General features: G+C 46.9%; 1 protein-coding gene across 10 annotated transcripts in view; it reads left to right on the forward strand.

Annotated features, from left to right (window-relative positions):
* The window catches only part of CHD2 (chromodomain helicase DNA binding protein 2), an 86675-nt gene that overhangs the window by 55842 nt on the left and 4850 nt on the right, over positions 1-25983 (forward strand). For all 10 annotated transcript variants that reach the window (XM_040077071.2, XM_040077074.2, XM_040077069.2 and 7 more), the window contains 31 exons: positions 920-1042; positions 1355-1501; positions 2377-2510; positions 3170-3395; positions 4119-4219; positions 4874-4918; positions 5060-5235; positions 5916-6040; positions 6632-6848; positions 7472-7561; positions 8027-8217; positions 9213-9401; positions 9876-10038; positions 10411-10563; positions 11049-11120; positions 12220-12369; positions 12960-13108; positions 13610-13706; positions 14438-14530; positions 15010-15183; positions 16080-16255; positions 17706-17747; positions 18721-18860; positions 19565-19703; positions 19842-19992; positions 21260-21382; positions 21714-21842; positions 22557-22697; positions 23835-23969; positions 25034-25212; positions 25769-25868. In XM_040077071.2, coding sequence (XP_039933005.1) covers positions 920-1042; positions 1355-1501; positions 2377-2510; positions 3170-3395; positions 4119-4219; positions 4874-4918; positions 5060-5235; positions 5916-6040; positions 6632-6848; positions 7472-7561; positions 8027-8217; positions 9213-9401; positions 9876-10038; positions 10411-10563; positions 11049-11120; positions 12220-12369; positions 12960-13108; positions 13610-13706; positions 14438-14530; positions 15010-15183; positions 16080-16255; positions 17706-17747; positions 18721-18860; positions 19565-19703; positions 19842-19992; positions 21260-21382; positions 21714-21842; positions 22557-22697; positions 23835-23969; positions 25034-25212; positions 25769-25868 — 4270 coding nt within the window. The remainder of the gene's footprint in view (positions 1-919; positions 1043-1354; positions 1502-2376; positions 2511-3169; positions 3396-4118; positions 4220-4873; positions 4919-5059; positions 5236-5915; positions 6041-6631; positions 6849-7471; positions 7562-8026; positions 8218-9212; positions 9402-9875; positions 10039-10410; positions 10564-11048; positions 11121-12219; positions 12370-12959; positions 13109-13609; positions 13707-14437; positions 14531-15009; positions 15184-16079; positions 16256-17705; positions 17748-18720; positions 18861-19564; positions 19704-19841; positions 19993-21259; positions 21383-21713; positions 21843-22556; positions 22698-23834; positions 23970-25033; positions 25213-25768; positions 25869-25983) is intronic.

Consider the following 25983-nt stretch of genomic DNA (forward strand, 5'->3'; position numbering starts at 1 on the left):
AAAACTAAAGAACTTCCATAAAGAATGCTTTGGATGTCTAAGCACCATAACTTGAGTTCATTTACAGTCATATTTTACTGCCTTTTCCCATCTAAGAATTACCTGCTAGTTTTTCCAAACACTAAAGTGAGGTTGGGAACTATGAGCTGCCTGATGGAGAGCATCTAAACAGAGCCACGTGATCCTGCTTGCTTTCTCCTGCATCTTGTCTTTTAACTCTTCATTTAGTTGTACCCATCAATGCAGTAGGGAAGGTGGTAAAGCACAGGGAGGACTGTGGTGGTATGAACCTCTCCTGGGCAAGGGCAGTGATCCTTGTGGACCCTCCATGTCCTCTTGGAGAGAGGAGGAGCTCCTCCAAAAGGCATTTCAGAGCTGCAGCTTTGTTCCAGAGAACGTGCTTCCTTCCATTAATGGTACAGTGTGACTTGGCTTCACACTTGGAGGCTTGAATTGGCAGGAGCATTTCCATGGCAGGAGACTTGTTCCATTTTCTGGGCTCCAAGGAGCTCATGTAACTGTGCATGTTGTGGCTCATGCTCTGTGACAGTGAGCCCTTCTCTTCAGATCCTTCCAGCCCGTCTCAAAAATGCAGGAGTAGAGAAAAAAAAAAAAAAAATAATCATCAATCAAAGCCCTTGCCCACCCAGATTTGAGAAGTACAGCTCTGCCACCAGCCCGTGGTAAGAGCTGCTCTTACTCAAGGCAGTCCTGCCACTGTGTGAACAAAACCCCAGGTGACTGAGACCTGCATCCTAAAAGCAGAGAATCACAACACAACATCCCCCCTGCATTGCACTGAACAGCCAAGGATACAGTTTTGATTTATTTTCCTGTAATTATGGCCCTGATGGTTTGTTCAGCCAAATGTTCATGTGGAGATATCATTGCCCTTCATGACCTACATTTCTGACTGCAGAATTAAATGGAAAAGAGAGATCTCTGCTGGAGAAGAGGATGAAGATGGAGGGGAGCAAGGCACCAGTGGAGAAAGTGAGCCTGAACCGAAGAAAATTAAAGCAAGAAGACCTGTCCAAAGGAGGTAAGGAATGGTTGGTTCTGTCTCTTTTCCAGCCTGTGCTGTGTGGAGAGGAAATCCCTATTTGTCACTAATGAATGTGTATTTTTCCTGCAATATTACCTTTGTTTATGACCTAGTAAACCTAGGGCCTGGTTACGCCCTCATCTCCCCATCTCACGCTCCAATGAGCACTGGAGTGGTTTCCATGATCATTAGAGCAGATTAAATCCCTTAGGAGTCTAATATTCGAGATCCGTGCTTCCTTAAAGGCTTATTAAAGTGGATATTTACATAAACCGTGCTGTATTATGGCTTTATTAACTCTTATTTTAGAACAGTGGCCAAACCCGGTGTTAAAAAGCCCCACAAAATCCAGCGTGGGAAGAGGAAGAAACCAGACTCATCTGAAGATGACGACGACGACGAAGACGATGAGACCCCCAAGAGACAAACTCGGCGAAGAGCAGCCAAGAATGTCAGGTGTGAAGAAGTGTGGGGTTGCTTGGGGGTGAGAGCTGGCTGGGGAAGGGGGGCACTGGGGGCCCTGACTCCCTGTGTGGTCCTGCAGAGACCCTGCTCTGCCCTGCAGACACCTGTGGCTGAGGCGTGGCTCTTTTGACCGGTTCCTGCTGGGCACATGCGGGGTTTACCTCATTTTGCCATCTGTGAAGGAGGGAATGTTTACCAGTCCCTCTTAGAGGAACGTGAGGAGGTTTGCTTAACGTTTCTAAAGCACTCTCAGATGAGATTAGTAATTGCAAAAAATGAAAATGAGCAAAAGGGAGCAGCTGTGCTGGACTGGACCAGTTGTGTGAGAGTGCCTTGGGACAGTGTGTTGAGACAGGGTGGAGGTAAAGCTTTATCCATTCCCCAGTGTACCTTCTCACCTTTCGGGCAGTCCCAATAAGGGACTTGCAAAGAGCCATCCAGATGATATTTTGTGGTGGTTAAAGATTCATCAAAGATCAGAAGTGCAGTTCCTAGGGCAGTGCAGGCCCAATGCAGCCTTTTGATGCTCTGAAACCTCCATAGAATAATCTTCCCCTCAGTAGTGGAGATTTTCTCTGTTGTGGCCTTGCTTCTGCTGCAGGGATTGTTCCACCTTCTGAATCATCTGATGCTGGCCATGGTCAGAAAAACTATACGGGCAAGATAGAGGATTAGTCTGATAAAGTGTAGCATTAAGTGTCTTGGGGAAAAATACTGAGTGGGTGACTTAAGACGTGTGTGTGCTGAACATGCACTGGACCACAGGATAAATGCTGCACAAGGTGCTCCAGTCTGAGCCATTCTCTGTGCTGGTGGGCTGGGAAGAGTCAAGGGTTTTGTCTCAGTTTGGTTTTGATCTTGCTCAGCTACAAAGAGGATGATGATTTTGAGACGGATTCTGATGACCTGATAGAGATGACTGGGGAAGGAGCTGATGAGCAACAAGACAACAGTGAAACTATTGAGAAGGTCTTGGACATCAGGCTTGGAAAGAAGGGAGGTGCGTGGCTGTGGAAGAAGCCTTTATCTCTGACGGCAATCGCACGCGCTTACGGTTTCTCTTGAGTTGGTGCAATGCTTCTGCAACTTTAAAGTGGGGCCAAGGGTTGTTTCAGTGCTTTTTGTCTTTTCTTTTATGCCTCTTATTTATGTCTTGTGATATGTTACAGCTTTTGTAACGTATAATATTGAAAATCCTAAAATCTCGGTAGTTTATGTGCTCGGCGGCTTTCATTTAGCCTGCACACATTTTAAAGACGCAGCCATTGTTCTGGAATTCCTGCTTTTCTCTGCTTTGAAATATAAAACAGCTCTAGGAGAGTCAATTTTCATAGCCCCGTTGACAGAGCCATAATGAAAATAAAGCCAATGTTTTGTTCTCAAAGCCTTACAAAAGTGTTTTTGTAAAACTGAATGGTTATGAACACTTTCAAGAGGCCTTTGAATTATACTTAAAGAAAAGCTACTCATGACAGATTTAAAAAGATTCCGTTGTATGGAAAACTTTTGTGTGCCTCCCCTACCGTGTTGCAGAATCTTTTTGGGTGTTCTTTGTGCTCCCACCAAAGATGTAGTAGGGGAGTAAGTTTCTGCTCTAGTGCAGCTGGTGTGCAGTGGTTGATGAGGAGGGTACCAAATGCAGGCTGGTTCCTCTTGCAGCCATTGGAGCTTCCACCACAGTGTACGTGACCGAGGCCAACGGCAACCCCAGCGCCGACTTCGACCCCGAGAAGGACGAGGGGGAGGTTCAGTACCTGATCAAGTGGAAGGGCTGGTCATACATCCACAGCACGTGGGAGAGCGAGGAGTCCTTGCAGCAGCAGAAAGTGAAGGGCCTGAAAAAGCTCGAGAACTTCAAGAAAAAAGAGGAGGAGATCAAGCAATGGTAGGCTTCACTTCAAGCTCTGATTCGGCCTTGGGCAAATTGTTTTTAGCCAGAGGTTTGGGGAGTCATGAGTGATAATGTTTGATTTCTTCGTACAAAGTATGTTTAATGCGCGCTCTGGTCTCTCTCTGCCTGCTGTGGAACATCTTCCTCTCACAGAAATGATATCTGTGTTGTGGATGGTTGGAAAACAGAGAGGACAAGGCATGAAATCCACACTATTGCCACTTCCTAGGCTTAAGAGTTGGGAAGGCTGATGACAAATAAATGGTGCACAGACTCACCTGGCCCAGGAGCTGCTGTGAGGGCTTGCAGCCTTATTAACCCTTGTTAATTATGGGCTTCTCTGTGCAAGTTTTTGCATCAGTTTATGTCCAGCTTTCCCAGGAGCCATAAGGGGAGCTACAGTGTCGTTCCAAAGTCCTAAAGCTGGAGTAGCAGCTGCCATCTCTGTTTGGTTCCTGTTTTGAGACTGATTCTTGCATCAGAATAAGGCAGCGTTTAACAGGGAGACAATCTGAACATCTATGGCATTCACTTCTCAGCAATAGTTTATAATTTTAGGAAAATTAGGAAACATGTCATGTAATAGTTGTTTGCCCCTGTGACTTGTCTGACAGAACCATATAGGAAAGTAGATTTTCTATATGCAACATCCTTGAGCGCTATGACAGAAGCATTATAGTGTTTTTTTGGTTTTGTTTTGAATTATTTTGCATCTAGGCTGGGCAAGGTATCACCTGAAGATGTAGAATATTTCAACTGCCAACAAGAACTGGCTTCAGAGCTGAACAAACAGTATCAAATAGTGGAGAGGGTAATTGGTAAGTGGAGCCAAGACTTTGGCAAAGGGGTGAAGTAGGAATGGGAACTTTATTCCATGTGCCAACAGAGTGAGTGTGCAGCTCTCTCTTCTTCCCTGTCCTCCAGTACCCCTGAAGAAAACCCCATGGTGTTTACTGTATTTCATTGTGTGAAATAGAGGAATTTGGACAGTAGAAATCCAGGTTTACAGATTTGTATTTACAATCAATACAAATTTGTTACTCTCCTTGCCTGGAATATGGATTGACATGCTAGTTTCCAAAGGGTTGCTGAAATTGTTGCTGCTGAAGTTCTTTGTCTTCAGCCCTTTGGATGTGAGATGTTTGTTTCCAAAGCAGCAGCTTGGGCCTGGCTTTTGTGAGGTCCACTTTCTGTGGTGTGGTTGAGGATGTGGTTAGACTGCAAGGCAGCTCAGGGGCGAGATTTTCCTGATTAATCAATAAAAATAAATCTGAGCACTTTAATAATGTCACAGTCACTTCAGTCAGAGGTGCCAGCACCCGGTTGCTTTGGGAATTGCCTTGGAGAGCTGTTTAACCTATTTCCAATACAACTCCTGTAAAAACGTGGGTGTGAGGCAGTGATTGCCTGCCCTGCTCCCTCTGCTGGCTGCCAGCATTCCAACCCTCCCTTCCTTCTCTCCCCAAACACAGCTGTGAAGACCAGCAAGTCTGCCACGGGACATTCAGATTTCCCAGGTAAAGGAACTTTCTTCTGTTCTCTCTACACTTTTCCTGTGAGCCAAGACCTGTCTCGTGGTTCAGCCTGTGAACCGTGCTTGTGGTTCAACTGCTCAACCACAGGTGCTGAGGTTTGGGCTTTTTTTGCATATTTTACAGCAAACAGTCGCAAAACATCCTCGAATGACCCTGAATACCTGTGTAAGTGGATGGGGCTGCCCTATGCTGAGTGCAGCTGGGAAGATGAGGCTCTGATCAGCAAGAAATTTCAGCACTGCATCGACAGCTTCAACAGTCGTAACAACTCCAAGACGATTCCCACCCGGGACTGCAAGGTTTGCTGGCTTCTCTTCTCTCCTTTGCTGGGTTCCTCCAGGCTGGGGGAAGATGCAAGCAGTGGGAATATGAAATTTTGTCGGGATAAATGTCAGAGAACGTTTTCCCATCCTCCCACCTGCGTTTGAAGTGTTGTTTGCTGCTCTCGTATTGTACTTCAAGCGGAGACGTGAACCCTTTGAGTTTCATTTACTCTGTGCACAGTGAGAACGTTATGTCCCCCTGGGGAGTGGGAGGCTTAATTAATCCTTGCAAAGTGCTTCCTCCTCAGAAGGAGCTGCAGCAGTTTTAATATCACTAGGATGAAAAAAACAGCACACCTGGGAAAAGAGGAAGCCTGCAAGATGCTGATGCAGTGAAGGAGAGGGACAGAAATAATGGGAGAAAAACCAAAAGAGGGCAAAGGAGGAAGTGGAGCTTGTTCCAACTCCTGTGTATCTTGTGCAGCTTACTACACTCCTGGGAGACTCAGAGCCCTGATCATAAACCAGAGGGCAGCAGGCAAATCACCAGAAATGCAGACACAAGCACTGGCTAGGAAAATGTGGATGGACTTGAACCAGCGAAGAGATTCGCGCTCTTTGCTGAATTCATAGATTTCATTGCTGGATTTTCAGCCTTTCAGCCACTGAGAGTTCTGTCTTTCTCTTCAGTGGACTTATGGCAGCATCTCTTCCAGGTGTTGAAGCAGAGGCCGAGGTTTGTTGCCTTGAAGAAGCAGCCCTCGTACATTGGTGGGGAGAACCTGGAGCTGCGGGATTACCAGCTGGAGGGCCTCAACTGGCTCGCTCACTCCTGGTGCAAGTATGTACAGAGGCTGGGATGTTCATTCTGTGGCTTTCTTGTCCCAGAAGGATTTGGCACTCCTCCTTTTCGAGTGAGGTCTTTACCCACCCTCCTTCTGCAGCTTGGAGGATTTCAACTGTTATCATTGCAGACGCTGCAAGTAGGAGCTACCTAAAACATGAACTTAAGAAACCTTGTGTGAAAACAAAAAACATTTTCCCTGTCTGGGCCTGTTCACATGATGAATTTTGCTGTTGTGTAAGCCTGGTACATATCAGCCCTAGATTTCCATTGACTTAATGGGAAAAAATGGTTTCTGGCTCAGTGTGCTCGTTGAAGTCTTTGAGAGATGTCCTTCTAAAATTAGGACACTGATTCCCCTCTGCCTTTGCCTGTTTTCCTCTAGTTTGGAGTCATCATAGTTAATTTTTTTGCACATTATTGTGCCATGGCTGTCCCTGGTACCCACTTGGAAATGTTCCAGTAACTGTTTTTGCACTGCCCCTCTCTGTCCTTGTCATGGATTGCTGTTCACGTGGAGCACAGTAAATTAGCAGTGGCAGAAACGCGCGCTCTGACAGCATTTTCGCTCGTTCTCCTCTTTCTCAGGAACAACAGCGTGATCCTGGCTGATGAGATGGGGCTGGGCAAGACGATTCAGACGATATCATTCCTGTCATACCTGTTCCATCAGCACCAGCTGTACGGCCCTTTCCTGGTGGTCGTGCCCCTGTCCACCCTCACCTCATGGCAGAGGGAGTTTGAAGTGTGGGCGCCCGAGATTAACGTGGTGGTTTACATTGGAGACCTCATGAGCAGGAACATGGTGTGTAATCAGAGAGCAAAGGCTGAGGGCTCAGAGGGAAGCGCGGGGTGCAGAGCAGCAGCCTGTGTGTGATGTGTGTGACACACAGTCAGCTGGAGGGGCTGGTGGATAGTGCTGGCAGCACTGCAGGCAGCTGGAGCTGGTGTAGCTGAGTGTGTGGGTGTAACTCCCTGCTGCAGGGAATTTTCTGCTTTATTTTGCCTCTTGGAGTGAGTGCAGGAGTACTGGCTTCTCTCAGAGTCTGGAAGCCAGTACTGATCTGGACTGAAACGTGCAGTGAGAAGTCCAGCAGTGTAAAAGTGCTTGTCTTCAGTGTTTGGAACTATTCAGACAACAGAACACACAAGTGTTGGGACTCTAGTGGTGTCCACAGTGAGGTGATGTGTTCATTAATGTCACAACAGCAAGTTAACTTTATTTTATTGCCTGTGCAAGGGCAGTTGAACCATGTGTGCTCTAAAATAAATTGTTCCCTGAGCACCTTGAGCTCATCAAGTGGCACCTTGGAGCCACAGGGGTTTGGACTTGGTTGGAATCTCTGGCTTGCAGCTACACTAAAATAATAATTGTTAACTCTTTCCTTTTGATAATGTGTTCAAGTTAACTTTTGTCTCCCCTCACAGATACGTGAATATGAGTGGATCCATTCTCAGTCTAAAAGATTGAAATTCAATGCGCTTATCACAACGTACGAGATCCTCCTGAAGGATAAGGTGAGTAATGGTCCACAGATGTTTTTACTTAGACTTTCTCTCATTTTCAGAGGGAAGAGCCATTTCTCAGCTAGTGGGTTTCACCTCTTCCCTCTGTGGTGATGGAGAACTACAGCCACTATTTCCTTTTTCTTCCCAGTAATGCAAGGAAGTGTGGGAATGTGGGAGACATTTTACAGTGTCTTCGCTCTTGTACTGCACAGTTGTGCCATTCTTTTTACATGTAAGACATCAGGCAGGTCCAGCAACCTGGTTGTTTACCTGGTTTGATTTAGGCTTGTTATGAGGACAAAACATTACACTGAACCTCTGGTCACGGTGTTAGCAGTATTTGCATTTTTACATCTACAAGAAATCTGTCTGCTTAGGAAATAACCAGTTCTGTCAGTGTATCACCAAGGGTAGTGAGGTCTGTCTGACCCAGTGTCTCCTCAGTGCCTGTGTTTTTTCCTTCTCTTCCTCCAGACTGTTTTGGGAAGCATTAACTGGGCCTTCCTAGGCGTGGACGAAGCCCATCGGTTGAAAAATGACGACTCCTTGCTGTACAAAACATTGATTGATTTCAAGTCCAACCACAGGCTGCTGATCACCGGCACCCCGCTTCAAAACTCACTCAAGGAGCTCTGGTCCCTGCTGCACTTCATCATGCCAGAGAAGTGAGTCTCCTTTTGGGCATTCCAGGAAATGTCTCTGTCCGTTCTTGTCTGTTAAATAGGCTCAGTGGACTGCAGAATGGCAGAAGTCCCTGAATTAAATCCCTGAATTAAACTCAGTGGTGCAACAGCAATGACAGGAGAACAGACATCAGTGGGGAAAATCAAAGGTTAAATAACTCACACAAGGAGTATTTCTGGCAGCAGACTGAATGGGGAAACCTGATACATGCCTTTCAAATGTGTCTGCTGTCTTCCAGCCATTTCTAAAAAGCTAAACTTGTTTTAAGCAATCATTTCAGCCATTTCTGAGGTTTCCAGTACACTGTGGTTCAGGCACCTCTGCCAACCATTTCGTGGCAGCTCTGGGGGTGCTGTCTGGCTGATTGTGTGTTCACAGTGTAAGAAATATTTTGTTTTCTTTAAAATAAAATGAGCTATGGGCATCTCTAAGGCCAAGGCAGGCTTGCCCCAAAGCTCACTGAAATTACGTGTGACTGCCAGAAGAGCTGTCCCCCAAATTCTTTTTGTTGGATCACAGAAGGAGTGAAGGAGAGACTTGAGGTCTCCTAAGTGGAGGAGAGCGGATCTCCACATTTCAAAGGAGCTGTCAGAGGAAGCAACAATCCCAAAAGAGCCTTCAGAGCAGGGTAAAACAGTCCAGTTGTCAAAGCCGTGCCTGGGAGAGGCACCAAGGAAAGTTCAGAAACTGCTGCCAGGTAAATGTCAACAGAGTAAAATAGTGGGAGATGTGGGATTTTGGGTCCTGGGAGTCAGTGTGGAGCTCAGCTATAAGATGTTAGGAAGATTTCTAAGCCCAGAGATCTTCTAGCTTTGCCATCAATCAGTTACCCAGAGCAGAGGGAATCTGTTACCTTCCATTAAACTGCTGGTCTCCTGTCCTGTGTTGCAGCAGGAGTGTATCCAATAAACGCTGTTTGGTGCCATAAGACAGGAGCTATTCTGACTCCTCACCACCTTCTCCTTTCTGTTGCCAGGTTTGAGTTCTGGGAAGATTTTGAGGAGGATCACGGGAAAGGTAGAGAGAATGGCTACCAGAGCCTTCACAAAGTCCTGGAGCCGTTTCTCCTGCGCAGAGTGAAGAAGGATGTGGAGAAATCTTTGCCAGCCAAAGTGGAGCAGATCCTCCGGGTGGAAATGTCTGCTCTGCAGAAACAGTATTACAAGTGAGTCACTGGATAAATTGCTGGGAGTGCCAGTAGAAATGGGCACATCTTTCTGTGGGCCTTGGCAATGTGTTCCAGTGTTCAGTGGCCTTCAGAGTGCAATGTGACACCGTCACCTGTAGTACTGGGAGCTTCCCAGTGGGAATATGAGGTAGGGTAGTAGATATCTTTCCTTCTGGAAGGTGTTTTTGTAGTTCAACTGGCCAGTTTTGCAAGACAGAGATTATGTCTTTCTTGGGGGAATGACAATATGCACAAAGTTGGGATGCTGTTCAATATTAAACTGTGATAATATCAATAGGAAGGTCAGGTCAGGGTTTTTAGAGAGGAAAGAACATCCTGTAAGAGAAGTGATGAGAGATGGAGGGAGGGAAGTAGCCTGATGCCTGAATGAGCTGTTCCTGAAGGTTTTGTTCCTCCAAGACTCTGCTCCGTGCCAAGTAATGATCTGGATTTTAATTTTCCTGCCTGCAGGTGGATTTTGACAAGAAACTACAAAGCTCTTTCAAAGGGAACAAGGGGAAGCACATCTGGTTTCCTGAATATTGTGATGGAATTGAAAAAGTGCTGCAACCATTGCTATCTTATCAAACCTCCCGAGGAAAATGAGAGAGAGAATGGCCTTGAGACCCTGCAGGTGAGTGGTGTCCTTGGTCACCAACTTTTTTCCTGAAATTTCATTCTTTTGTTCTCCCAGCAAAATAATATCTAGTGAAGCTTTAGCTTCTGTGGCTTCTACTTTAAAAATAATTCTCACACCTAAGCCTTTTGAACCCCCAGCCCTCCACTTCCACTGCAGGCAACATTTTCTGGCCTTCTGGAGCAGGAGTTGTGGGCAGTGTAAAATCTCTCTTGTGTGATTCATTGTCTGTGTGGGCTCTGCTGTGTAAATCCAGATGATTAGATTAGAGATGTACAAGAGATGAATGACCCCAGCAGGAGCAGGACTGTGCAGGTCTCTGTGGGATGTACATAAGGGTAAGGTTGGAAATGATGGTTATTTCTTCAGTCTTTGATCAGGAGCAGTGGAAAGCTGATTCTCTTGGACAAGCTGCTGACCAGGCTGCGGGAGAGAGGCAACAGGGTGCTGATCTTCTCCCAGATGGTGAGGATGCTGGACATCTTGGCAGAGTACCTGACTATCAAACACTACCCTTTTCAGGTGAGAAACATCAGCGTGGAAAACAGTGGGGTCCCCTTGAAAGTGCAGGAAAAAGTGAAGGGAGCTCGAGGAATGGGATTCACCGAGTTCCCCAGAGGTTGGGGATTACAGGTGCTGGGATTACAGGTGGTGCTTACTGGAGGGAACTGGGACATCCCTTCATTTCAGTGTGGCCCTATCTCTGCAAAACTCCTCTGACAGGCCCCTGCTTTGGGCTGTGTCATGTGGTAAACCCTGAGGACAGTGAGCACAGAGGGCCTGGCTGGGAGGCTGTAATGGGAGCTGCGGTGTCACCCGCCGTGTGCCTGTTCCCCAGCATCCCCCAGCCCTTGTGACACAGCTGAGGCAGAGCAGTTATTTTTAATTGGTGGCTATTTTTAACAATTAAACGCCGCAGGCAGCAAAGGGCTGACAGCACTCGGGTGCAGCAGTCCCTCAGGGCTCCTTTACCTTCTTTCTTTTATCGCTATTGTTGATTTTTGCAGCGCTTGGACGGCTCGATCAAGGGGGAGATCCGAAAGCAGGCGCTGGATCACTTCAACGCCGACGGCTCCGAGGTACCGCAGTCCCGGGCAGAGGGTTTGTGGCTGAGCCACAGGTTGTGACTGACCAGAGGGGATTAGTTCAGTTCAGTTCCTTTAACAGCACCCCAGGTACTTTTCAAGACACGGATGTGACAGGTTTTGCAACCAGCCATATTGCTTATTTTAAATCCCTCGCAGCCGAGGAACAGCGCTGCAAGTCGTATTTCCAGAAAGGCCTGAAGAGGCTGGGAAGAGCCAAAATTTAGCAATTCTCTCCCTGTTGGTCTGGAGAATGAGATGGTTGCTGAGTGCTTCCAGTCTGAAGCTGGTTTTGAATATGAAATGAGAGAGGCAAAAGAAGGTTTTTAAGTGTTGGCAGGTGGTGGAGTCTGGTGCTGGAGGTGAAAGCCTCCAGTGTAATAGGAGAGGGCATCTGAAACCTCTCATCTGGGCTTGCTGACTCACAGTGACTGGTGCAGGACACTTGTTTTTGTGTCAGTCAGCCCAGCTGTGAGGAATACCTTTCCTCACTCCAGAAGCCTGGGCTGGAGCGGAATTCTTGGCTCACACAGGAATTGTGAGACATCGTGGTTGTTAACAAAAGGAAAGTTAACAAAAGGAAGTGTGGGGGGGGAAAGAAGCAAGAATGCCCACAGAACCTGCCCTTTTCCCTGTCCTGAGGACATCCATGGGGGCTCAGGCATCTTGGCTCTAACCTGGCACAGTCTGTTCATTGCTGACCTCACTCCTAGCAGGATTCAGGCAACAAAAAGCAGGTGTTTGCCTGCTGCCTTTGTAGGAGTCTGGTGGGCAACATGGTCTGACCTTCAGAAGTGACTCCAGGGTGCCCTTACCTTGAGCTGCTTGTGTTGCTCTCCCACATTGATTCATGCCTGCAGTAGCACACCCTTCACCTGGGCCTCACCCTGAGTTTGGGTTTAAAGACTGGTGCTGCTCAGCCTGCATGAACAGGGTTTCTGGGAAGGAAATCCTTTTTCTGCTGTAAGAAGCACGAGTGCAACACAGCCTTCCCTCCATTTCCCTTTACAGCTTTTGAGTCACCATTGCTATTTTATGCCCACAGTTACAAGCTGGTTAACTCATGGATGCTTTTTTATTTTTTGCTTCCCAGGACTTCTGTTTCTTGTTGTCAACACGAGCTGGAGGGCTGGGAATTAATTTGGCCTCTGCTGATACTGTTGTTATCTTTGACTCGGACTGGAACCCCCAAAATGATCTTCAGGCTCAGGCCCGAGCTCATCGGATTGGACAAAAGAAGCAGGTCAGAAGAGCTGCCTGGGTTGTTTTCACTGTGCCTTCAGTGTGTGCATCTAAACATCCTCTCACCTCACCAAAGCTTCTGAAAACATGGGCTTTTTGTCCCAGTCCTTGCTCCAGAGAGTGCTGCCCCAGGGATTCTCATTTCAAAAGTAGGAGACAAAAAACCAGCCCAGATTTGCCAGGTGCCAAGTCCTTCTGCTGGTTTTGAACAGACCCAGAACCCAACCCACAATGGCACTCCTCAGCCTAGTCCTAGTGAACTCTGCTCTTTCTTGCCCTGAAAAACTTAAAAAGTAGAACACACACCTTTACTGGGAGTTATTAGATGTGTGAAAAGCTAGTATGGTGCTAGTTTGAATTTAGAGTGATCGTTTCAGAAGATTTTTACTCTGTGCTTAGTCACACTACAGGATCTGTGTTAACCATCCTGGTTTTAACTGGATATCCTGAGATACAGAGAGAATGTGCTTGTTTTTCTTCTGAAAAATCACATGAAGAGACAATGTCAGCAGCCCAGTGAAAACAGCTGAGGGATGCATTGCTGTCTCAGCAGAGTCCAGGAAATAGCTGTGTTCTCTTTTTGCCTCTCAGGTGAATATTTACCGCCTGGTCACCAAGGGGACAGTGGAGGAGGAGATCATTGAGAGAGCCAAGAAGAAAATGGTGCTGGATCATTTGGTTATCCAGCGTATGGACACCACTGGCCGGACTGTTCTGGACAACAACTCTGGGAGATCCAAGTACGTGGCTGTGGGGAGGCAGAAGTGTCTGGAGCACGTGGCTTCACCTGCTGGCATTTCCCAGTATTGATTTGATAGGGTACAGCACAGAAGGCTGATAAATAATGGCAGGTTCCGTTGCTGACTGATTTGGCCTCTGCAGGCATTAATTTGGACACATAGGATAAAGATGATCAGAAATTTAAACCTAGTTTTAGGGCATTACTTGTTTTTGTTTCTGTCTTCCACCCAGAGGACATCCTGGTCTGAGGTAACCTGGCTGTGGAACAGCTGCATTTTGGCTGTGACCTCAGATTCTCTTCATTTCCCCCAGTAGATGGAGGTGGTTCCCATTACAGTCTTTGTGCTAGAACAGGAAAGAGATTAATAACAAAGCTTTTTATAGTGCTGGGTAGAAATCTTACTCCGTGCTTCAACTAGGAAAAACTTTGATATGGTTTTGTGCTGTAGCAGTTCTGACTGAACAGCTCAAAACACCTTTTCCTTCTCTTGCTCTTGCAGCTCAAATCCCTTCAACAAAGAGGAGCTGACAGCTATTTTGAAGTTTGGAGCCGAAGATCTTTTCAAGGAGCTTGAAGGGGAAGAGTCAGAGCCTCAGGTAGTTTGAAATTGAAATCACACAGCAGTTTGTAGTGCTCTGCAGGTCTGCAAGAGGGACTGTGTGTGGTTGCTCCTGCTTTGTTCTTGCCCTGTGCGTGGGAGCAGGTTGGTGAATAAGACACGTGGGAGTCTGAAGAAGCTGAAATCAGAGTCTGGGGTTGGGGGATCAGGGGTTGGGGAGAGCCTTGTTGTGGGGGATTAAATAGTAACGGTCACCAAGGAAGTCCCTTGCTTCCTGAGGATTGTTAGCTAGTGACAGCACAGCCTACCGAAGGCTCCTCTCCCTGCCTCTTATGAGCACTTGCTCAGCATCCTTTTTTGGTGGTTCTGAGCGAGGCACGAGTCAGCACAGAGCAGTGAACAGGTCGCTCTCTCCTGCCTCAGTGCACCATTTCTTGACAGTTTAGCATTGAATGTTTTGACCAATTCTCTTAATGGCCCAAGCAGCAGAGCTTTCCCCCAGGGAACACAATCTCTAGTTCATACAGCTCACTGCCTGGAAATTATCTCCACTGTTCAGCCTTGATGGTCCTTTCCTTCTGTTCTGTCACCTTATTTGTACTTCCTTGTACCACTTGAGATAGTTCATCCCTGCCCTCTGGGATGACACCCTGCAGATATTTGCACTTTATTTAGCTCATATCAGCACACGAGTCTGTTCTCAAAGCCTCTTACTCCCCGCTGTGCCCGGCACCCTCCGCTTTATCCCTCCTTCTCCCTGGCTGGCAGGAGATGGACATCGATGAGATTCTGCGTCTGGCTGAAACACGGGAGAATGAGGTGTCCACCAGTGCCACCGACGAGCTGCTCTCACAGTTCAAGGTATGAGACGCCCAGGCTCTGCAGTGGGGTGTGGGGATGTGGCTCCCCACACCCTGCCGTGCTGGTGGGGTCAGGAACACCTCGGAGAGATCACAGAACCACAGAATGGTTTGGGTCGGAAGGGAAACTTAAAAATCATCCAGTTCCAACCCCTCCCCCGATGGAGGTATTAATTTAATTTCAGGAAAGCGGTTTTGAAGGCTGCGAATAAAAAGGCAGAACTTACCAAATTTGGAAACAAATCCAATAATTTACAAATACTCAGCAGTACTTCTTAAACTGCACGTACTTCCTCAAAAGCTGTTAGTCCAAAGACGTGGCAAGGAGCCAGGAATGTAGTGACATAGGGATCAATTATGAAGTAGTTATGGAAGTGTTGGCAGAATTCCTATGGAGAAGAAGTTGAGGCTTAGCAGACAGCTCTGGGGTGTTCCTGCCAGGGGAGGGAATTGCTAAAACTTCTCCTTTGCTTGTAAAAGGTTGCCAACTTTGCAACCATGGAGGAGGAAGAGACAGAGCTGGATGAGCGGTCCCAGAAGGACTGGGATGATATCATTCCAGAAGAGCAGAGGAAAAAGGTGGAGGAGGAAGAAAGGCAGAAAGAATTGGAGGAAATCTACATGCTGCCTCGAATCCGGAGCTCAACTAAAAAGGTACAGCCCATCTTGAGGGGATGAGAGGTTGGAGGAAAGAGCTGGCAAAGAGAACGCTCAGGGGAAGCCTCCTTGCCATCTGAGCATCTTGCCCTCCTCCAAAGTTGGTTGGGAATAAAGCACTGTGTTGGCACTGTGCATTGGACCAGTGGTTTGGGATGCAGTGTGAAGGCCCAGACTGGACTTGGTGCGACTCATCTCACCTTAGCAGACAAAATAAAAAGAACCTGTAGTGACCACAAAGCAAAGTATCCAAATGGATACTTGGATTTTGAGGCAGATTTTGCCATTTCTTGGCTGTCTCTTTTCCTTGGGCTCTCTAGCTCCCTGGGTGGATCTTGCCTAAACCTGGATCCTGAGGAGCAAAAGAGAGTCTGTCTTCCCAAGTTCTTCTTTAGGTAAAGGGATCTACCCCAATCCAAAAGAAAGCTGACTGTGCGAGGATGCTCTGCTGCGACATGGGACTTTAAGGGGTTAGAACTGTTCTCTGGGGTGAACTGGGGAAAAACACTGATGTGACAAACACAGAGAAGGACAATTCATGTTGGACAAATCCAGATTAATTTCTGAGGTGTCCTGGTTTTCAAAACAGTCTAAGGGACAGTGGCACAAACCCATGGAAATCAGTATTTTAATGTCTCTCAGTAAATCAAAATGCAATTGTGAAACTGGTGGCTGTGAAAGGAGGATGACCACCACAGCCTCAGCCAGCTGGGAACTGGAAGGGTGTGCAGCCTCTCTGGGTTGGTCACACGGGCTCCTGCATCTTCAGGAATGGATGCTCAGGTGTTTTACAGTCCATTAAACAGTGTCAGTGCACGGAGGGACAGAAGGAGGTTATTAGCTGATTAGATTAGCAGTTGTTAACTGTACTGCTGTTTCTCTGGTACATGCAGGCTCAGACAAATGACAGTGAATCTGATGCAGAGACCAAGAGAAGGCTTCAGAGATCATCTGGATCAGAAAGCGAGACTGACGATACCGATGATGAGAAGAGACCGAAGCGCAGGGGACGCCCTCGGAGTGTTAGAAAAGACACTGTGGAAGGATTTACTGATGCTGAAATCAGGAGGTCAGTGCTGGGCACAAGAGACAGTTCAGGAAACAAATATAGAAATCCAATGCAGGGGGAGAAAATCCCAGATTAATCCAGGACGTGTTCACCTGTAAGCACGTCAGCAGCTAGGCAGAGCTGGTTCACTGGCACAGCTTCTGCACCTTTATATAATTCACTTTGATCCCAGCTGATGACCTTAACATTCAGGTCAGTGCAAAAAGGATTGGATTGAAGCTGGTACCTTCCTAAAATTAATCTGTGCTGTAAGTGCCCTTTGTGGGCCAAGTGGATCGAGCTCATGCCCTGTGAGGTCTTTAGGTGCCATGAGCTGCAGAGCTGGACAAGCCAAGGGCTCTGGCCTTCCTGACATTTTTCTGGCAGTCATCCTGCTGATTTAAGCTCTCAGTGAAAGGCAGGCTCTGGCAAAATGACCTCATGAGAAGCATGCTCCTGTTGATCCGACTGGTTGTGCGTCAGTCTCTGATGTCAGCTGGGGACTGAATTTCAGGACGTTGTTTTCTTCTCCTGTCTTCTAATTCTTGAGTCTTTCTCAGACACCTTTGTCTTACAGCTCTACCCAGATGTTCAGCCAAAGATGGAAGAGAAGGGGTTATGAGTTTTCCTTAACTCTTTCTCTCTCTGAGCTGGTGTGTTTTAAGCAGGAGATATCGGAGTTTTTGGCCTGTGATAGCTGCCCCATAACCATCTTGAAACCATGGAGCAGGAAGGACATGTTACAATATGCAATACAACAGCCTTTTAGGTTATTGTGATGTAGCAGAAAGAGGCTGAAAGAATACAAAATGAAAAAAAGAAGACAGAAAATTAATTAATTTTAAAAATAACCTGTAGTTGTAGCCATTGTGTCTACTCCCAGCTCAAGGCAATGTTTGATTGCAGCAATTCTTGCCCTAAAGTTGTGTTAGCCACAGCAGGGATTTTCACAGTAAAAATAAGACATGAAAATAAAAAGCAAACCTCGTCTGCAAAGCTCTGTGATGGATTGAACCACATTTGGCTCTTCTGTGATGGGTTGCTACATTTACAGCCTGAGCTTTAAAATTACTAATGACATTGATTTAATGCCTCTTTTCTTCCTGGAAAAATGAAGTTAATAATTACCAACATGGTGTGAGCCAATGCTTTCTTCTGGTTTTTTTTTATTTTTTATTTTGCCCTACAGTTACCACTCTCCCCTTTTTTTTTCTTTTCCCCTCATCTGTCAAACACTCAACATTCATAATGATGTTGTGTTCTTCTTCAGCCAAGGTCACAAAACCCTTTGTGGGGGCTAATGGATGAGGCTTCCCAGTGCTGAGGGATGCTGAGCTGATCAGTGGGGAATGCACGGGTGATAATGTGACAGGCTGCAATTAATATAGTCAAGCACATTTGTGATATTGGACCTGCTTTTTATGGCAGTTAGTTTAGGGTTTTGTTGTTTATGGGTTTTTTTTCTCCTTAGGTTTATCAAGGCTTACAAGAAGTTTGGATTGCCTCTTGAACGGTGAGTCCCAGGCTGGCCCTGCTCCAGAGGGGAATCTTGGAGGCACATTATACTTCTGAGCACATTGTTCTGGGTGCTGGACACAATCTCCACAGACAGCACAAGCACCTCTGTCCTGCCATCAGAGCCCATCAGAGCCATCACTGCTCTACATCCCTGTGTCTCTGTTGATGGGCACTGAGGAATGCTGGCTAAAAACCAGCTGGAGCAGCCATGGCGCCAGGCTGTGACGCAGCAGTGTCCTGCTGGCACAGTCCAGCCCTTGGGGCATTCCCACTCTGCCCAGAAAGGAGAGGGAGCAGCTGTCAGAGCAGCAAATGCTACCCACAACACTGGCCAAGCTTCTCTATGCACGTTAGCCCCAGGACAGAATTTGGAGCATCTTTCCATCCTCTGTCCCTCCTGAAGGGAAATGAAGAGAGGCACCATCCTCAAACGTGGGTCTGCAGAGCCCTGGCCCTGTGCTGGCTCTGGAAAGGTGTCAGGGCTGAGGCAGAGTTCCCTGAATGCATTGCAGGAGAAATTCAGTGCTTTTTCAGCTGGTTCTACTCTTCTGGTGTGAAACACAAGGCTTGCATGTGAGTCTCGATGTTACTGACTTCAGGCAGGCAAAAGGGACAGCAGATGGCAGCTTTGGACCATCAAATGGAATTAATGTGGAACTGGAAAAGCTTGAGGGACTATGGGGCAGTCACAGAGGGTCTCTGTTGTCCCCGAGATAGACAGTTCTCACCTTTGCTTAGGTACTAAAAATTCCAAAGGATTGGATCAGTTTTTGTACATCTGCACTGCAGCTGTTAGACCAAAAAAAAAAAAAAAAAAAGACAAAACCTGGGTTGTTTTCTGCAGGAACTCAACTCATGCATGCTTCATACATTCCTATTTGTACAGCACTGAGCTGTGAAACAATTGAATAGGAAGTGATTGGGAGAAGATCTGCTGTATCAAACACAAAACTCTCCCTGTTTCCCAGGCTGGAGTGCATTGCCCGGGATGCTGAGCTGGTGGATAAATCCGTGGCTGACCTGAAGAGGTTAGGGGAGCTCATCCACAACAGCTGTGTGTCAGCAATGCAGGAATATGAGGAGCAGCTGAAGGAAAATCCAGCAGAAGGTAGGTGAAGGGGTTGTGTGCTGCTGTTAGGATGGAGCTTGGTAGGAAACCATTCCCATGCTGGACAGGGAGGCCACAGTGTGACTTAGAAGCAGTGAACAAGAACATAAATCACGCCATCTCTGCCAGGCAGCTCTCACCCACGGAGAGGAGCCCCTGAGCTTTCTGCTCAGACTGGACAGTGCACCTGGGTCTGTCAGCTTCTGTTGGACATGAGTTTTTGTGGGGGAAGGCTGAAGTGACCAGCTTATTGAATGCTGGGCCACAAAGCAAAGCAGATCTTATTTTATCTGCTCCTAGGGCTGGAAATCAAACTGGTGCTGTGTACTCCACAGTGAAGCTGGATCCAGAGTTAGCAATTCCTGGAGCTGGGATCACCACCCACTCTCTGGCTGTTCTTTGCTCTTTGTTTGGACATACAGAGTCAGGGATGGATTTCCTGCTGGGTCTCTGCCTGTTGCAGCTGACCAAGACTGCAGAATCAACAGCTCCAGCATACTTAGAAGCTTTTTTTAAGAAAATGATACTGGGAGGTGTTTAAATTGCAGATCTAAGCAAGTTAGAGGAAGAAAACTTACATTTTGGGCTTTATGTTTAAATGAGAGGTTGCAGGCAAGATCTTGATCACTGTCTGCGAAGCCATTTTACAGAGACACTTCCTTCTTTAAGAGTTCTCTAAATTGCTGTGTTTTATTGCTGAGCAGGGAAAGGACCTGGAAAGAGACGAGGTCCTACCATCAAGATTTCTGGTGTCCAAGTCAATGTGAAATCCATCATCCAGCACGAAGAGGAGTTTGAAATGCTGCACAAATCCATTCCCTCGGACCCAGAGGAAAGGAAGAAGTGAGTTTGGCTAAATAGGCAATGCAGAAAGAGGCTCAGGGAATTTGGATTTTGTAGTGGAAAGAGAATAGCCTGGATGTGTGGATTTGCTTTATCCTCCACAGCATTAAAAGTAGCTCGTGTTTGAAATGCCTTTAGGTACCGCCTGACGTGCCGTGTCAAAGCTGCTCATTTTGATGTAGACTGGGGAGTGGAGGAGGATTCTCGCTTGTTAGTGGGAATTTACGAGCATGGTTATGGAAACTGGGAGCTAATTAAAACAGATCCGGAGTTGAAGTTATCTGATAAGGTAGGTTGCTTTGCTTGGTGCTTCCATTGGGACCATTGCAGTGCTCATAGCAAACATGCCTCATTTACTCCAGAAACAGATGCTTATGTTTGTAACTACTCCAAAAATCATGATAAATTATAATGAGGAAAACAGTGACCTTCATGGAATGTTGCATGCTCGATGGAAAGCAGAGTTGTGTCATTTTGTGGGCAGTACCAGGTGAACCACACTGAAATGATTCAGGCAGAAAGTGGCAGTGCTGACATGTGTGGTTCCATGCACAGGATAGAAGAGGCTGTGACGTGATGTTTCCTTGAGCATCTCACAAGAAGCTGAGTGTGAATTTTTGAGTGGAAATAATTTTTCACGGATTTGACTCTGCTTATGTCAAGGCTGGTCCGTGTTAGCTTTGAGGGTCTGGTTACATGACTGGGAATGGCTGCACAGCCAGCTGGAAAGCCTCCATCCAGCTCCTCTGTTCCTCAGTCATCCCCACAAGAATGGTTTACAGGCACCATGTTGAAATGATCTGGGATAAAAATAATCCACCATCCATTGTGTCAGTGTGGTGGAAAGAGTGTGGAAACTGCAGCACAGGGCTGAGGAGCACTGGGAATCTCCACAGCAGCTTTGCTGCCAGCATGCAGCGTTCCTGTGACATCCCTGCTGGTGCTTCTAGCAAAGATCAGGCTCTGCCTGAGAGCCCTCCATGTGTGGAGCTCAGAAAGGCATTTTGCAATGGAAACAGCTGCCTGAGACACGCCACCCATTTTCCAGTGAAGTATGAAGCAAACGTAGCTGACAAGCTGAGATATTTCCTCCACAAAGTGTCACCTTTCAGCCTTGTTTTCCACTAAAAACTGTGCATCTGTGCCCCATCTGATCTCTCAGGTTACCAGAGTGACTGGGCTGCTGTTCAAGCTGTCACAAACAAATCCCGTGTGTCAAGGAGAGTGGACTCAGTTTTGCAACTCAAGGTCCCAAATATAGCTCGTAAAGGATTCTTTTTTTCCTTCAAGAGAACTTATCAAGCAAGCCTTGGGATCCTTTAAATTCTGCAGGATTCCAAGGGGAGGGATGCTTGCCTGCTAGGAGCTTTGCCTTTGGCCAGACAGGGACAGTCTGAGAGGGAGAAGGAAAGCTTGAGCCTTCTTGTTCCCCCAGAAGGTGCAGCACCTGCTGCCCTGTGCTGGGCCTGGAAGGGCTGCTGCTAACGTGTGAATCTTTGGTCAAGCTTTGTGCATATGGGTACATGTTTTTTTTTTTTTTTTCTGCTTTATCAAAGATCCTACCTGTTGAGACAGATAAGAAACCTCAGGGAAAACAGCTTCAGACCCGAGTTGATTATCTACTGAAACTGCTGAAAAAAGATCTGGACAAGAAAGAAAACATGAAAGATGGGGAAGAGGTGAGATGTGGCTGCTTGATTTTGGGGGTTTCAGGGGGAGTGGTTGGTTCATGGCAGGAGACACCCTGTGTTCCCAGGTCACCAGACATCACTTATGTGAAGGAATATGGACTTGTCTGTTGTCCGATTACATTGTGATACTTTTCATTTAATTACTTTAATTAATAAGGGGCAGGTTGTTGCTGCACTTACTGAAGGATTTGGGCTCATCAGGCTTCCTGCCAGCCTGCAGGACCTGCAGCTGCTTGCACAATGTTCAGGAGATGGGAAATGTCCCCAGGAAGTAGCTGTAGCTATTTGCTTTCCCTGACATGTTGTGTGTTTTTACCAGGGCAAGCTAAAGAAGAGGAAACCGCGAGTAAAGAAAGAGAACAAAGCTCCCAAAGTCAAGGATGAGCATGGGAATGAGCTCTCCTCTCCTCGGCACTCAGACAACCAGTCAGAAGAAGGTGAAGTCAAGGTGAGTCAGCCTGGGTGAATTGTGGCTTTTCCAGGTTTCCTTGGGGGGCATTCCCAGCAAAGCCCCCAGGAGTCAGAGGCACTAAGAGCGAATTACCAAGGGCTGGCAAATGCACAAAACCACCCAAACAGCTGTTGGTGTGAAAGAAGGACCTTCCCCACCTATTCTTTTAGCTTAGTGCTTTAAGGGATCTGGGGCATCCCAGAATGGCCACAAACATCCACGTATTGACTCAGGGGAAAGGTTGTCTCAGGACAAAGCCTGTTGCCCTTATAAAGGAGAGAAAGAAGAATTGTCTCCCTCTCCTTTTGGGCACGTCAGCCCGTGGTGAAGCTGGAGTTTACCAAGGTCATGCTGTTGCTTAGAAAACGTTCAGTCTTTGAGTGGTTTGGCTTGTAGTCTGAGGCTTTTTTGTCCGTGTGCTGATCCGTATCTACCTCAGGGGCTGAGCGTTCTGGAGCGCAGCTGGCACAGCAGAGCAGGGCTGCTCTGCCAGCCTGTCACAGAGTGGGGCTGCTCTGGTTTCCATACCCCTTTGTCACATGTGGGGGGATGGCAGCTGCTTGAGCAGGGCTCGCTGTCTGCTTAAAGAGGTGTGAGGGTAAATCTGGATGGAGCTCAGAAGTTGCCTCAAATGTGTTTTAAGGATGTTTTATGGAAGAAAATGTACACGAGGTGAGGGGCTCCAACTTTGTGCTGTGACTGATGTTCTAGGAGGATGGCTTGGACAAGAGCCCAGTGAAAAAGAAACAGAAGAAGAAAGAGAACAAAGAGAACAAGGAAAAGCAGACGTCCTCTAAGAAAGAAAAGGAAAGCGATAAAGAGAAAAAGAAGACAAAAGAAAAGAAAGAGAAGGTATGGGGTACTTCCAGGAGCAGCTTGATAGGGAAGTCCCTGAGCAGGACAAACTGTGAGACTTGGGATTCATTAAAAGCCCTGTGAGAAGAGACATCAGTGAAGCACTGTAGGGTGAGGGGTTATCCCTTTTTCAGCCCTTCTGAATTGCCACAGAAAGCAGAAGAGGTGGTATGTCCTAAAGCTTCATGGAATGTGGCCAAAACGGAAGAGATTTTGTCAGACTGCCTTTAAAGTACAGCTGTCCCTGTGACATGGATATGGCCACAGAGCTGATGTTAAGGAAGAACAGAGAAAGAGCCTGGAGCACTCAGATCAAAGTTCTGTCCAGCTGTGATTTATCACAGGGTTGGCCGCTCCTTGTCTGTATTCCCCTTTAATTTAGACTCACCCAAATGACCCAAGTGTCCACACCATCAAGACTGTAAGTTGTCATTGTCACTGTTCAGGACTCAACAGAATGAGTGTTTCAACATCACTGGTATGCTGGAGACTCAAATGTCTCTTGAATTTTGGGTACAACTGCCCTGAGGCTGGGTGAAAATTGGAAGGGGGGGGTAAAAGCTTCCATAATAATGACCTGAAGTACCTGTCCAAGGAACAGGTATGTACTGCATGCCCAGTGTGTTTTGACACTGAGGTCATAAGTGCAAACTAAGAAGTTCTGCTGCCTGTGTAGGGGAAAGTTTGCTTTCCAGTGATTTTTGGTATGGCTTTGACTGCAAGTTATATAGGTAAAAATGTACATGGACAGGCCATGATTTGAGAACTAGTGATATCACATAAAGTTGCAGATCCTTGTAGACATGAGACTACCCTGAGCTCTTTGCAAGGGAGAGACAGCCTTTTATTTTAACCTCTCTTCCAAGTCTTCAACATTGGTTTCTCCCCATGAGTGTGAATATCGTGTTTGTATCCAAACTGTTGGCTCTGACTTCTCCCCGCTCCCTCAGGAACGATGTAAAGCTGAACAGAGCCATTGCAGCTCAACAGCTGGAGATTTTGGGAGGAAAGTTGTAGGAACTGTGCCCGGGTTTAGCAACTGCCAGTAACAATAGTGTGGAGGTTGTTAGTTGGGTCGCTTGGGATCCTCCATTCTGCCTCGTGGCGTGATGTGTGTAATTTGCCCTTGTAAAGCCTAAAGGTGGCGAGGCCAAATCTGGAAGTAAAGGGAAGAGATCTCAAGGTCCCGTCCACATCACTGCAGGGAGCGAGCCAATCCCCATTGGAGAAGATGAGGATGATGATCTGGACCAAGAAACATTCAGCATAGTGAGTATTTTCCTCGGCAAATGGGAGGGCAGTGCCAAGAGCCCAGCCAGGGCTTGCTCAGATGTCATCCAAGGATGTGTATTAGGTGTTGGGGTGTGAACCCCCTCCTTGTGCCCCACAGGGGTTTCCTCTGGCTGATCTGAGAGCAGGGCAGGACAGCCCTGGGCAGGAGCTGCCCACCAGTGCTGCCAGCTGCTGCTGCACAAGGGCTCTCTGCTTCAGCTGGTGACTTCCCACTGCTCAGCTAGCAGCCATGGGTTACAGAAGACCCTGCAGTCTTGTATTCCCTCTCCTGTAGAAGCCAAGGAGCCACTGAAGCTCTTTCAGGCAAGGAAATGCAGGAGAGTTTTGAGGGTGACCTTGTAGGAGGTGCAGAGCTGTGTAAATGCTCTCACAGCAAAAATGGCCACAAGGCTCATTGTAAAACTTTTAGTAAAAGTTGTCATGGCTGATTCTCCTTGGCTAAAATACCACTTCTTAAAGGCAGTTCTCTCAATGCAAATCTCTGTATTTGCTGCAGGTCCTGTGGATTTTTTGGTCTTTTTCTTTAACTTTCCTTCTGTGATGCACAAAAGATCCAGGCAGGCAGTCAAAAAACCTGTCTGATTTCCTATCTGTGCATGGTGTTGATGTGCCCAGGCCGAAAAACATGGTGTTTTCATCTCATGCCTGCCAGTTTTGGTAAAAGCAAACATTAAAGTGACCAAAGATAGGATTGGACAGGATTGAGCAGTCTTTGAGCTGGGCTGGCTGGTTCAGTGTGTGGAGGCTTGGATACACTTCCCTGCCTGTCCCAGGATCCGTGCAGGGGCAGACCATGAGTGGTTACTGCTTGCAAAGCAAATTGTTCCCCCCTAAAAGGCAGGGACAGTGGAGGGTGGGGAGACTCCTTGTCTTATACTGATTACTGTCTGCAGCTTGTCTAACATTTTGCTATTTTATAGCTGATTTCTCCTTGCCTAATGGCCAGATAAAGCTAAACGAGCTTCTTTTCGATTAACAGGGCGATGATGTAGAGCCCTCTGCCAAATTAATCACTTTCTCCTCTCTATTGCTCTTTCAAGTGCAAGGAAAGGATGAGACCAGTCAAAAAAGCACTGAAGCAACTTGATAAGCCCGATAAGGGACTGACAGTTCAAGAACAGCTGGAGCACACGCGCAACTGCCTCCTAAAAATTGGTGATCGCATCTCTGAGTGCCTTAAAGCCTACACTGACCAGGATCACATCAAGCTGTGGAGAAGGTGAGGGATCATTTTGTTTTCCTTAGCTGGTCTAAGATATTTTGAGATGGTAGTTTAGGGGCTGCTGGTTTATTTTGTGGATGGATGTGCCATTTGCCTCTTACTTAACCCCTGAAATCTTGTGTTTTCTGGTCCACTCAGTCTGCAGAATCACAAAATCATGGGATGGTTTGGGTTGGGAGGGACCTTAAAAATCACCCAGTTCCAACCCCCTGCTGTGGGCAGGGACACAGTTCACTAGACCATGTTGCTCAGAGCTCCATTCAGCCCGAACATTGACCATTTCCAGGGATGGTCTTCCACGACCAGACCCAGGCAAGTGTTTTGTCTTCAAGTTGTCCTGGTTTCATTAAAATTGATTTCAAAGCTGAATCACATAAACCACTGCAAACCTTTTTATTTTATGTAAAAGAGCATGGTTCCAGCCCTCCTGATCATCCTGTCCTGAGCTGAGTGTTTTCCAGAGAGGGTAGAATGAATTTGATGTTGGTTTAGAAGCCATTGGCAATTCAAATGCTGCTGTAGCACTTAACAGAAAATGTTCATGTCGTTCTAGGAACCTGTGGATATTTGTGTCAAAATTCACAGAATTTGATGCCAGAAAACTACACAAACTCTACAAGATGGCTCATAAGAAGAGATCACAGGAGGAGGAGGTGAGAGCTGAAGTTCTTTCCCTTTGATTCCTGTCCTTAAAAGTTGCTGCACTGGAAGTGCCAATTCTTTCTGCCTCTTACTGTGGGTGTTCTTTGATGTTGTTGTTGGAAGTGT

The sequence above is a fragment of the Hirundo rustica genome, chromosome 13 (genome assembly GCF_015227805.2).
Source record: "Hirundo rustica isolate bHirRus1 chromosome 13, bHirRus1.pri.v3, whole genome shotgun sequence".
Lineage (NCBI taxonomy): Eukaryota > Metazoa > Chordata > Aves > Passeriformes > Hirundinidae > Hirundo > Hirundo rustica.